The 13,453-nt window shown below is 41.3% G+C and overlaps 1 protein-coding gene across 3 annotated transcripts in view; it reads right to left on the bottom strand.

The window, feature by feature from the left end:
• tox3 (TOX high mobility group box family member 3) overlaps positions 1-13,453 on the bottom strand; it is a 56,677-nt gene that overhangs the window by 12,695 nt on the left and 30,529 nt on the right. For 2 of the 3 annotated variants that reach the window (XM_086026756.1, XM_086026758.1), the window contains exons 2-3: positions 11,087-11,152; positions 1,433-1,684 (exon numbers count right to left, since the gene is read on the bottom strand). In XM_086026756.1, coding sequence (XP_085882882.1) covers positions 1,433-1,684; positions 11,087-11,152 — 318 coding nt within the window. Of the gene's footprint in view, positions 1-1,432; positions 1,685-11,086; positions 11,153-11,253; positions 11,826-13,453 lie in introns of those variants that run through there. The other variant, XM_086026757.1, reaches the window with a different exon arrangement.

Below are 13,453 nucleotides of genomic sequence, written 5' to 3'. Positions count from 1 at the left end.
TCTGTTCTTTTTGCTCGGTGCAAAAAAAAAAAGAAATAAATGATTAACTTGCTTCTTATTTGGCTTTTTGTGTTTTATTTTTTTGTGACAACTAGGGCGATTATCGGCGCCGATATTCGGCATTTTGATGAATATCGGTATCGGCCTTTTTAAAAAAAAATATTTTATTATTATTTTTTTAAACTGTGTTAACTTGAAGGGGCTACTTGTTTACATTTTCAGTTAACTATTAGAGATTCTACTGACTCTGGGAACACTGCACCGTTTGGTTTTGTTTGAAATCAAAACAAAGATAAGTGAAATTTTAACATTTCTGTCACTTTGAAATTTTGGAGAACTTTATTTATTGACGAAAATTATCTGGGGGCAATCGTTTAAGTTTTCATGTAACTTCTGAAGACATGCTGATGAGGCTGGGAGCTCCCTGAACTTTGTTAGCATTTTACAACAAAGATGCATATTGGCAAAAATGTCTAATAATAAAACACATCAACATTATGCAAATCTGACAAAAATTTCAACAAATATGCGTAAAGGCATTGCAACAAAGTTAAGATTTTTAATTTGTATTTTTTGACGCAAATATTTGCCTTTTTACGGAAACTGAATATCGGCTCCAAATATCGGTTATCGGCCTCCTTGACTACTAATAAGCGGTATCGGTTATCGGCCCTGAAAAAAACACATCGTTCTATCTCTAGTGACGACACCTCAGAGGTTTATCAGTGATGAAAACAAGGAAAATTGGCCATAATAACAGAAATTGACCTTAGTGCGACATATTAAAGTAGTAAATACAGTTAATTATGTCTCTGCCCTGCGAGCTTCGTACAATATAGCTTAGCTTAGTATAAGCGTCCCTTCACCGCATTTCTGATATTTACTCCGAGGGAAGACATTTAAATAGTTCACGGCACCTCACTATCGTCATTATCTGGACCAATCACGCTTTTGTTCTTTCGCTTCGACTCCGCTAAATGAACCTGTCGGGTTTTTTTTTTTTTTTTTTTCAAACAGACAAGGAGCCATCCCGTTGACATTTCCATTTTTCCCTCCTCACTGCTTCTACCCACCGTGGCATTTAAGAACACCTTTTTTTCCAACCCGAGACAACAATCTCACAGGCCTGCCCGCTACTCCACGATTGGCCGTCTCATGTCGGGGAAAAGAACGGACGAAACAATACGCTAACAGTACGTTTAGCTCACCGCTAACAATCGGAGTTTTGCTTTAAAATCTACGGCTTGCAGCACGATGGTTTAAAAAGTGCGAAGCCGCTTCCTTCGAGAGATTAGCATTGTTGCCATAGCAGCCGCTTCGTCGGAGCCGCTTGATGAAAAGAAGAGCGCTGAAGACTTTACTTGATGAAACAACGGTTTTTCACTGTGCTGTTTTTGGAGACCCGTAGAAGTTGAAGGGCAGTCAGACTCACCACCGCTTGGCCGTTGCCGATCGCCATCCCGCCCTGGTCCATCATGTTGCGCGAGATTGTGATGGAGGGCAGATCCAAGCTCTGAGGGGGGAACTGAGGGATCAGCGAGCCCCTGTGCTGTGCTGGAGGCTCCGGCATGCCGTGGAAAGGTGAATCGCCTTCAGACAGTCCGAGGCCGGACTCCATTTCCGGCGGAGGTGTGATGGGAGGAATCTCAAACTCCTCGTCCCCCAGACTGGGCGTGTGAAAGGTCTACAAGGAAGGCGAAGAGAGAAAACGTTGGTTGATCTGAGCAGTTGTTTGTGATATGTACTTCTAAGTGTACTAAAATGTAGTATTTCCTGAAGCTTTTTATGTTCGGAATGCATCCAAGGAGAAAAAAAATAAAATAAAAATCAAGTGGCAATCACAGAGTGTGAGAGGATGTGCGATAAAGGCACTTAATCTTAGGGATGCAAGATGTTACGTTAAAGTGCACTGAAAATACACGTCGCAGACTAGAAAGCTTTGAAAAACATTTTCAAAGATGATTACACTCGGCCAGGAGTATTTCTTTTTTGTTCCCCTCGCCTGCACCCTTAAATCTGCTCATCAAACAGCCTAATCCTTCTGCCTTTGGAATTAAAGCTTTCCGACACGCTTAATTTGCTGACGCGCCTTCTCGGAGATGGGAACGTTCACACACTTAGGTCTTGTTTTTCTATGTGCGGTGTTGTGTTTAGCCACTCTGTGGAATTGGGGTATGTTCATAAGATCACAATGGCCGCGCGGACACCAAAGGAAATGCTGTCAAAAGTGCTTCCGGGTGATTCTGCAAAATAATGATTGATCGAAAATCTAAAAACGAAACGACCTGAAAGGGGAAGCCAACCCCTGACTTGACTTGTTTTCTGAAGCTGAGCCATGATTGGTCGTTACCTGAGACCTGAGCAGTTGTGATGTCATTTTCAGTCCACAGAAGTGACCAAATTAATCAATCCCCATCCCTAAAATGTATCGAGATGCATCAAATGTCTTTTTTCACTATTTTTTCCCCAATATGATTATTGCGTGTTTGCTGTAGCATGACACGACCATTATTGATGACAAAATATTGTAATAATATTGTCTTACCACCAATACTCCACAACCATTAGCCGCTAAGGGCATCTAAATCGGCACTACTAACCAAGAACCCTCCAGGGGCAGAAACTGTTCATCCCATTTTCATTCAAACAAAAAACAGAACCAGTTCACGCTCAGTTCACGCGGACCTAAAGTCCAATTTGTCAAAATGCCAGCCTCTGTCTGCCTGAGCGCTGAATATATTACAAGCACTTCCACAACTGCTCGCTACGAGCTCTCCAGTGTCATAAGCTTCAGTCCACTCAAAAAGTCCCAGCGATGGCAACATGCCAATGAAAAAATACAAATGTGTCTAAAAATTCATAAACTTGAGCTGCCACAAGTCAAGCGGGGGGAAAGCTCCACGGATCCTCCTTCCTTGCCGCGCTCATTCATCTTTTCAGACTTCCCCCGCCGAACCGGGTCAAGCTGTTTGCTGGCGTGGAGACATTGTGGTCCCGGCCGGTCTCATCTGTATTATGTAGTGCGGCAATCTAGAGTTGCTTTGACAGCAAAGTGAGGCACAATGAGTAGAAAATGACACTTTGGGCACATTTCCAAAGTAGTAGGAGTATTAAAGCGATAGTCAACCCAAACATTTTTTTTTTCCAGAATATGTTCTATGCAAGAACCACTAGTTGAAACAAGGCAATCTGATAAATATTGCGTTTGTGGACCAAGAGTTAATCCACTCGTTTTTAGCCGTCTCGGGGGTCGGCCATTTTGTCACTTCTGTCGACTGAAAATGACATCACACGTCCTCAGGGCGGGGATAAGGACCAATCTTAGCTCAGCTTCAAAAAACAGGTGAGCCGTAATTGGTCGTTATCCGAGCTCTGAGGGTCTGTGATGTCATTTTCAGTCGACAGAAGTGACAAAATAGCCACCCCCTGAGATGGCTAAAAACGGGTGCATTTTGCTACTTTACTCACATTTTATATTAATCATATTGCCTTGTTTCAACTAGTGGGTCTGCATAGAACATATTCTTGAAAAAATATATATGTTTGGGTCGACTTCCACTTTAAGTACCTGTAATAAAAATTGTTTGTCATCACGAGGAGGCCCGATGTTTAGTACAAGTGTCACTGCAGCTGCTGTTATAGTCAGAAGACCTTTTACTGGCGGGTTTCTTCAGTTTAGGATGTCCCTACATGAAGTGCTTCGAGGTTACAAATGACGTCCAATGAATTAGTTTGTGTAGCATCGTAAGAGTGCGCTTTGACAAGAAGCGCTGTACTTACTAGATAGAGCAGAATAAGGTATTGGAGCCCGACAAATGGAAAGAAGGTTGGCCTTGGTGAGCCCTTCATAAATGGGACCAGAATCATACTCATCTATCATCAATGGTTTAATTTTTAATGAACAACAAGGAAGTTGATGACATGCAGTGATGGAAACAGGCAGCAGTATCACTGCTGGGCCATCCCCTCTGCATGTTAATGATGATCCAAATTAACATATTCACCAGAGGCCTTTAGTGCGGTCAAATCTCATTTGGAACAAGATGGGTTGAAATATGTCTGCTGTCCACGAGGGAAGACCTTCTCTAGGGTGTTTGGGTCAGATCCTGCCGGACGTAGCAGGGTGTCACGGTGTTGCTAACACCGCCGCGAGTCATTTCCAATAAAGCCAAGCTAATTCCGCACCGGGAGAAGCTTAGCGTGGGGCTGTGATCGAAGATTAAGAAATGCACAGTCTGAAGTCTTTTCATCGCCGGTCTGTTTATGCATTCAAACCGTTCTGGAAAGCTCAGCCGAGCCAAGTGCCAAAACAACTGCTGGCACGGATTGCAAGTGCACGTTCATGTTAAGTGGGCACCAATGGCGGTTATTAGAAGGTATGAGATGTGCCTAGCTTTAGCACTCTTGTGTTTGTTGATGGAAAAGGACACTTCGGAATTCTTGGGGGGCCCTCACTCATCAAGGATTTTTACTAAAAGTATACGTACGCTAGGCTTGTGCAATTAATCGAAATTCAAATACAATTACGATTATTGCACTCCACGATTACAAGATTATCATAATCGTAAAATATTATCTATATAATTTTTTTTTTAAACTATAATTTATATTTATATCCAACACACTGTCTGTTTACACAAGGAAATCATACTTGAATTTATACATTTGCAACTTTTTTTAAATTTACATTTATTTTATAACTTTTGTTTGGTCCAAAAGGAAGTTACATAATTATAGTGTTTCAAAGAAATGTATTTGTCTTTATATTTCTTACGTTAAACATTTTCATGTTGTGTACCAAAAATAAATGATCGTTAGAAGAATCATGATTTCAATTATTCCCAAAATAACCGTGATTAGTATTTTTTTTTTTTCATAATCGAGCAGCCATAACGTACGCACAAAAAAACGACGTTTGTGCACACATGGGTCGTTGAAAACATAAATATACCACAAAATATGATATAACCCCAAAACACTTTAATATCATTTCAAACTCATTGTACATTATGCTTAAAAAGGCAGGGAAGACTCTCCGTAAATTCCACCATCACCCAGGCTAGTCTTAGCTTCGCATTCATACAAAGATGTTCGTTTCTCAATCGAGATGTATTCCATCAACATACGGGTAATTCCGTGACATCGATTATTAGTCCACACGTATTAGCCAGGGCTTCGGCACCATCTTGCGGCATCATAGAGCGTGATGGAAAGAACACAACAATGCAAAGAGTTGAGTTTTTGCTGCAAACAGCCAAGGATAGGATCCACGGAAACAAAACACAAACAGGTGAGTTTGTGAATGTGCGGTGTTCACGATCATATTTAAAGGACCGACATGCATCCTGCCTTCAGACATCTTTGTTGGGTGTGTATAAAAAATTGTCCTTGATGACAGTCCATAAATATGAGACCAGATCAATATTTCATTTCCAGGTGTTTACTGTACACTTGGGTCGGGCATACACTTTGGAAGATAGCATTATTTGTAACAAAACTTCAGTTTTCTTTAGGTGATCAAAAGTACTGGAACTGGATTTAAGTGAATAGTACTTTATATTTAGTTGCAAATCATTTGCTTATTTGTAATAGGTGCTAGTCCCTTTGGTCTCCCATTTACCAGGGAAACTACATACTCTCTTGGGTACAAGTCTGGGGATTGACTTGGCTAGTGGCCTAAAACTGTTGCTCTCTTGTTTTCATCTTATGAAACCCAAATGTTTTTGGGTGACAGCAAAAATAAAGGAATTGGCGTCAAATACATTTGGAGGGGAGTGTATGTGTTTTAAGAATACAAATTTTAAAAAAAATGTTACGTCGAGTTTGCACATTGTTTTTTTTTTGTTTTTGTTGCGGGATGTATTCCCTGTTTTGACCTTGTACAATATCAGCTTTAGAATTTTTTTTACCATTTTCTTTAAACCTCACTGATTGGACCACGTATAATGCACATTGTTTGAAAAGCAATAATAAGGTTATCACAAATGCTTATGGAAACAAACGTTTCCTGCAAGGTTTTTTTTTTTTTTTGTTCTTTTTTTTTTTTTTCATCCGAGTGCCATCGGGCTGCTCTTTCAGGGAGAGAGAACAAAAAGCTTTTCAGGCAGTACTTCCAGCCCTTCAATAAATGTACTAATGCAATTCACAGATGCAATAACCAAGACATGTTGAAGGCAGCAGCATGTAATTACTGAATGTAGCCGGCCTGCGAATCAATGGCAGGCAGGATTAAGGATCCAGTTTCAAATCAGCAGACAGCCAGAGTGCAACCACTCAAATGACAACATCAGCCTCCGAAAGCCCTAATCAACATTATTTCAAATTTGTAGTCCATTTCTACATATTTATAGTTCATTAGATGTCTCTAATGTGATTGGCTAAGTAATGTGATACATCTGAGTGGAAGACAATCTTACTGGACTGTATCTTTTACTCCGAGGGAGGCAGTCAAAGCTATTTGCCAGCCAGGATGTAAGCTTTAGCAGGCACAACTAGGACATCTTATCTCATCCTCTAAGTGCATCAGGTAAATGATACACCGGCCATCAAAACGCCACAGCGAATGCAAAATCACTCTTAATATATGCAATACATTGGCAACCAATCACGGTGGGATGGAAAGCCTTATCGCCTGTCCCTCAAATAAACGCCTCACATTTCCCATCAGGAAGAAAAATGAACTGTCTCTAATCATAGACCTCGTAATTCACACACAGACCTTAAAGAATTAACCAACTTGATCACGGTTGCTAACCAAAACAGCAGCACTTAAATAGTGTCTCAGAGTTGGTTTGCGCAATCTTAAAAGACACTTTTATTCCCCGTAAAAAAAAAGGCAGTTTGCGCTTTCTCATAGAACAACCCAGAGCAAGGCTAGCGCGCATGGCTAGAGGTTCCATTTTCTGGGTATTTTTTGTAGACAGATGCAGGTAGAAAGGGGTGTTTGCGCCATTGAGGGAGTGAACACAGCAGACTTATTCCCTGGCCAATGAAAAGGGCTCAAGTAAATTCCCTTTAAATTCAGCGGAGTAGAGGCGCGCACAGTCTTTGACATTGTGGAAGCATAAATAGATTCGCGGGAGTCCATGCAGAAGTTCAAAGTGTGCAAAGTACTTATATTCAAAATTCATAAAAAACTGCAAGCAGAGCTACACTTGCAGATGATGTAAAGTTGGCCAGGCAAACACAGATCACTGCTGTGAAGTGGGCACTTCTGGGGAGACCCAGGGGGCGTTTTAATAAACTTGATCAAGATGATGATGATAATAAGCGCTCAAGCAATTGATTTTTACAATGATTCAGAGGGTTCGATGCACGCTGTTGTCATCTTTATGAAACGAAATACGATGACATACGTACATCACACTTATCAGCGGAGCGCAGAAGTTGTCTGCCTGCGCCTCGATCACATTCACCGAAATCATCTTATACTCTCGATAAATGATTGGATTGATGAGGATATACTCTAGCTGCGTGTGCAGGCATTAAAACGCCACTTTCACATAAAAGTTTCTGGTGACCTTTACACAAATAATGAATTTTCAAATGTATGTCTTTTGTCAGAGGTTAATAATATCGACAAATGCATTTTTTTTTCCCCAAATACTTGCAAGTTAGAAGCTAATTAGAAGTCAACCTCAAGATATATTTCCATGTAAACCTCAGGAATTGAAAACCTGATTACTGTATATATATATATTTACCGCTATTAAAAAGGCATTTCCTTTTTAACATTGTGACCCATCTTGACATGATTTCAGACTAAATGGAGTTCCTCGTTTATTAATTCTTTTCATTATTACCATTTTCTTTGCTTGATTGCCGTTTTGCGGAGAAAGGGATTTTTTTTTTTTTTAAGTGTTTGTATTTACTCTTGTCTTGTAAAACTTGAAAACCATATAAAGTGAAATAAAAACCCCTCCACTTCCAATGGACTTAATTTGTAATTAACCGAGGAAACTGATAAAGGCCTCACCCTAGAATTGTGCAAATAAACACCCTTGTCCAATATTTGCGGAAATAGTACCTCAAATGGGCAAATTCCTACTTTTAACGCGTACATTGAATCTAAGAGTGGCTTGAAGAAGCCCTGACAATGAAGCCTTCATGCTTCTTGTGCCCTATCTCTTTATCTCTCTCTCCCTCTCTGTCCTCCTTAGCGAGGAGCAGTACCATCTGTGCCCAAACACTGGAAACAGTTGTTCCTTTTGATAAAGTGCAAATGAGTTTGGCTGTTTTTTTTCTTTTCCCTTTCTATAACTCAAGGAGTGACCCCCATTTACCAAACTCCCCCAGTTCCAGCCCATCCCACCTCCTTTTTTCCTGAAGTGTTCGATTGGGAGCTCACGGCTCGGGTCTCTCAACGTACGGAGGGGGGGAAAATCAACCTTTGCATCTTTCGGTGCCAGACGATTATAGTTTTTTTTTTTTTTAACAATCTGTGGGACAGCACCAATTGTTTTCAACAATACACGGCGGGAGAAGTGATTGTCATGTATTAAACTTCACACCCTGGTATGGGCTTTCAATTAATAATAGGTCTCTATCCCAGCTCAGAAAATTGCAAGGTTGACTTTGTCATCCCGTTCCGTGACCGTAGCCTTACCACAAAAATAGCTAAACAGCAAGGGGGGAAAATGGCTTTGCCGGGCAATGTAAGGTTCCGGGTATCCATGACTTCTTTAACACAGATATTCCCAGAAATTGGCACTAAAAGACGATCCGTCATTTGTCCGTCATTGCCTTTTACAAAGGCCAACCAATTCCATGCGAGTGCTGTTCATACAGAACGGAAACAAGAAAAGTGTATCTCGCTGTCCCATGTAAAGTACATTGACCCGGAATGGGAAGACGAAGGTGACAACGGGTGGCATTTTTCCTTCTTTGGGGGTAGCGTCAGAGTGAAAATAAGACAGAAGATCTGTGTCGTCCTTCTTGAACAGAAAATTGAGAAAAAGTCTGAAAAATGTCAGCAATTTTTCCCATGCCGCTCTTTTGTGCGAATGGCACTGAGGGGGCCAAGTCTACCTGGCAATTTTCCGGCTTTGGGATTGTATCAGTTTGGAAATGAGGCAGGAAGCCAAAATCTGAGTCATCTTTCCTGGCTAAATACGTTCAAACACACAAGGTGCGAGGCTGCTCTACTATAACGGCAAACAAGCCACCACGACAAAATTTACATGAAGAACCCGAACACAAAATTACTGGTAGTCTGTCAAGCGGAAATATAGAAGATCAGAAGCCTCAAAGCACAACACAATTTCTGTTTTTTATGCTAGCGGGCAGAACTGCCGAACCTCTTTTCAGCTTCTTCAATATGCCTTTGAGAAGCAAAGCAGGCGTGTACATTGTCATATTTCCAGTATATCAGAGCATCTCTAAGTGAGTGCAGTCACATCAGATCAACGTCAGCTCCTTGGACATCAGCAGCAGACAATGCAAGACGTGAGCACTAAGCTACCTGTGTTGCCTCTGCGTCTCGGGACAAACGCAGAGGCAGAAATGTATCTGGCAATAAAAATAACAGAGCGGAATGGAGTAACAGGAATTCATCCGTATGAAAAGTAGAGGGGGCTCCATGGATACTGGGCTTATTATATTGGAATTGATGCTTATAGAAGTGGTGAATTATGAGGCACAAAGCAATGAAAAAGAGCTCTATTATTCATGGAATGGGGCCAATGAAAAGAATTAACTGAATGGAAATGATATGGAAGGATTACCAAGGAAGGAAAGCTCTGCTCCTTCTTCTTGTTTAAATAACACACGTTTTGATTTCATCATACAACCAAAACAAGTGAATTTCCAAATAAAGTCCAAATGTGAAAATAGTGAAAAATATGTCTTGAACACAAAGAATAGAGGTTGAAGTGCTATCATGAAATCTCCTGAGAGTTTAGCTCATTGGGCATCTGACCGATTAACTCCAGAAGTTGGTTTTGCTTTTTCCTTTGCTTGTAGTGCATTTTTTAAAGACTACCACTAATGGGATGCCAGTGATGGCGAAAAGGGAAAAAAAAATGCAACAGCGAGAATTCAACAATACTGGGTTGTTGATGGTGACCCAGTTTGAGAGTAAATATTTTTTTCCCTTTACCAACACACACCACATTTGAATGTTTCCAATATTGCATACTACCATGTGGAGATAACAGAAACAACCTTACTGTGATGCGTGCTGCTGTTTGTAACTGAATGCACGGTATTTAGGGCGCTAAATTACAGCCGTTGTGAACTACTTCCGGTTCATATGCCGACACCCACCAAGTAAACGAGCACCTTATACATCAGTTTCAAAAACAGCTGTTACCGATAAACAGTCGGAATGAAATTACAATACAACATTTAATCGAGTTCCACGCTGTCCATAATGTGACGATAAAAAGAAATCCATTACGGATGTTTCAGTTTGATTCCGTGAGGTACCTGTGACAGTAAATAAAACAAAAGGCGTAATATTATCTGCTGGAACTACTTCAGGAACTAAAACCGGAAGTTTCCGTTGTTTCACTTGAAAATAGGATGATAAATGCTTAATAATTTTTTGGTTTATTCCGCGACGACCGAGTGGTTTACGTGTGTCGCGCATGGTGCCCAGTTTCATTGGAAGCAACGGCATAATAAAACAGATGGATACGTCTTTTCATGCTAGTTGCACGCACAATTTTTTGGGGTGTATTCTCGAGCGCGAGTCAGCAGGATTTGAAAGCTAACGAAGCTGCGAAGCTAACAGTGATCAGATGGTGTAGGCATGAAACCACACGTACTTTTGCTTACAAATACGTCTTTCCTGATTCTAGCCTCTAGCCACTAGAATTCGACTGAACATCGTGGTAAAAAAAACTCATTACATTAAGGAAGTGCAGCATACAGTTAGAAAAAACAACAACAACAATCTCCACATGGTTACGCAGCAGACATAAGTTTTCTCTTCTTTCCACCCCCAAAATAATCTTCAATATCTGCAATATAGCAGGGACACCAGTGGTGAACCGCGATAAAGCGGCGGGAACACCGTATCCTTAAAATTAAATGTACTTAGTCTATTAATTTATTAAAATGATTGCTCAAAGTCATGTATACTCACATCACTAGCAGTCAGCAGGGCGCCATTCGCTTCTGACATGTTCATGTAGTTGTTGTTGTTCTGGAACTGGAAGGGGAAAAGAAACGACAAAAACACCATCAACTTGCTGCTCTGCTCAGAGTAGACAGCTGTCACTCAAGCGCACTCACTGCCAAATGTTTACACACCGGCTGTGAACCGCTTTTTGTTTTTTTTGCTGCTCGCACGAGGCCACGCCGCCACTTTGGCCCTCAATGACTGTATCACTCCAAGGCCCGGGCTGATTCAAAGTGGAAAGTAATGAGACGCCACACTGTCTATTCAGAGGCTACGGGGATGACAATTAAGTGTGTTTGCATGACAAAGACAAGTATCAAGATGTACTAGCGGCTTATTGACTTCACCTAACCGGTGGGCGAGTAGTGATACCACATGGGGTCGAGTGTGTTATACATATGGAGGTGAGTGTGACAAGGTAATCAGAGTGAGTTCATTTGAGTGTTGGCAGTCGGTGCTGTTGGTACTTTCTCAAACTCCCACAAGCCACGCATTCCCTTCAACAGTTGGTGCACCTTCCTCTGTCTTGCAACACACACAAAAAAAACCCAGAAGAATTGCAAACCAAATAAACCGTGCACCCCCTTCACTATCATGGCAGAGCAGATTTAGTTTGGTAAAGGAGTATTTTTTTTTTGTTTTAAAGTGAACTCAAACCAAACATGTTTTAAGAATATGTTCTATGCAGGCAAACTAGTTGAAACAAGGCATTTTGATTAATATTGCGTTTGTGGAATAAGAGTTAATCCACCCCTTTTTAGCCATTTCAGGGGGCGGCCATTTTGTCACTTCTGTCGACTGAAAATGACATCACAACTGCTCAGGGCTCAGGTTACGACCAATCACGGCTCAGCTTCAGAAATCAGGTCAGCCGTGATTGGTTGTTACCTGAGCAGTTGTGATGTCATTTTCAGTCGACAGAAGTGACAAAATGGCCGCCCCCTGAGATGGCTAAAAAGGGGTGGATTAACTCTTATTCCACAAACGCAATATTAATCAAAATGCCTTGTTTCAACTAGCTTGCCTGTATAGAACATATTCTTGTAAAAATAATCTTTGGGTTGATTTCCATCTTTAAAGGGAAGTCAACGCAAACATTTTTTTTCAAGAATATGTTCTTTGCAAGCCCACTAGTTGAAACAAGGCATTCTGATAAATATTGCGTTTGTGGAATAAGGGTTAATCCACTCGTTTTTAGCCATCTCTGTGGGCGGCCATTTTGTCTTCCATCGACTGAAAATTACATCATAGCTGCTCACAAGGAACAATCACTCAGTTGCAGAAAACAGGTCAGCCGTGATTGGTCGTTGTGAGCAGTCGTGATGTCATTTTCAGTCGACAAAACAAAATGGCCGCCCCCAGAGATGGCTAAAAACAAGTGGATTGACTCTTATTCCACAAACGCAAAATTAATCAGAATGTCATGTTTCAGATAGTCGCCTGTTGGGTACATATTGTTGAAAAAAATATGTTGGGTTGACTTCTGCTTTTAACTACTAAAACTAAGCACTTTGCAAAGAAATGTTTTTACAACCTCTGGAACCCCCTTCCTGACTTATGCATCGCCTGCTGGAAAAGTGGCAGCCACTTCCTTTCTTTGGGGAAACAAGCATGGTGAAAGGTCAGAACAATAGGACATAGAATGAAGAATTATGGGCTAGCAGCTGGGTCAGGCAGCACAATGCACCTCTGTGTGGAGTGGGCTCGACCCACGCAAGACCCAGTTTGGGTTGGGGGGTGGTGTAAGAATCGCGGCTAAACTTCTTACGTTTCATTCGTCTTTTGTGTGTGTGTCTTGGAAAAAAAAAAAAAAAAAAAAAATCACCAAGGACCCCAGTTGATGAGAAGAAGAAGAAATAAAACGATGTCTTATCTTTGCGGGGGCGAAACAATAGTGGAAACAAATTAAGATCAGAGCCTAGGCATGAAGTGCATTCATATATTTTCCAGCCTTTTGTGCCCGTTTTCTTCCCCATCCCCTTTTATTCCGAGCGGTTAGTATGCGAATGTAATTACCGAAAGGACTTGGGCTAATCAAGTAGGAATGGTATCCATTAATTAGTCTGCGCCCTGGAGGGAGAGAGACAGTGAGTGGAAGATGGGGTGGAGGTGGTGGGGAGGAGGCTATGTTAACAGTGTTCCGCATCAACGAGAAGTGGTTGTCGGAGCAGGTGGTTCGCAGCCTCTGGTGCAATCGTGCCTAAAGATGTCCTGCTCGGACCTGGTTGAACCACAAGTGTTGCGCGTATGATCAAACTAGTAATTAACCCAAAAGATGAACTTATCTTGGAAAGTGTTACTCCGCCAATTCGATGGCAAACTGGAGTCTCA

Source organism: Filicampus tigris, chromosome 3, assembly GCF_054856515.1.
Source record: "Filicampus tigris isolate MCC_2025a chromosome 3, RoL_Ftig_1.0, whole genome shotgun sequence".
Taxonomy (NCBI): Eukaryota; Metazoa; Chordata; class Actinopteri; order Syngnathiformes; family Syngnathidae; genus Filicampus; species Filicampus tigris.
The sequence above is the reverse complement of the archived record's forward strand: the minus strand, read 5'-3'. Positions and strand labels throughout refer to the sequence as shown.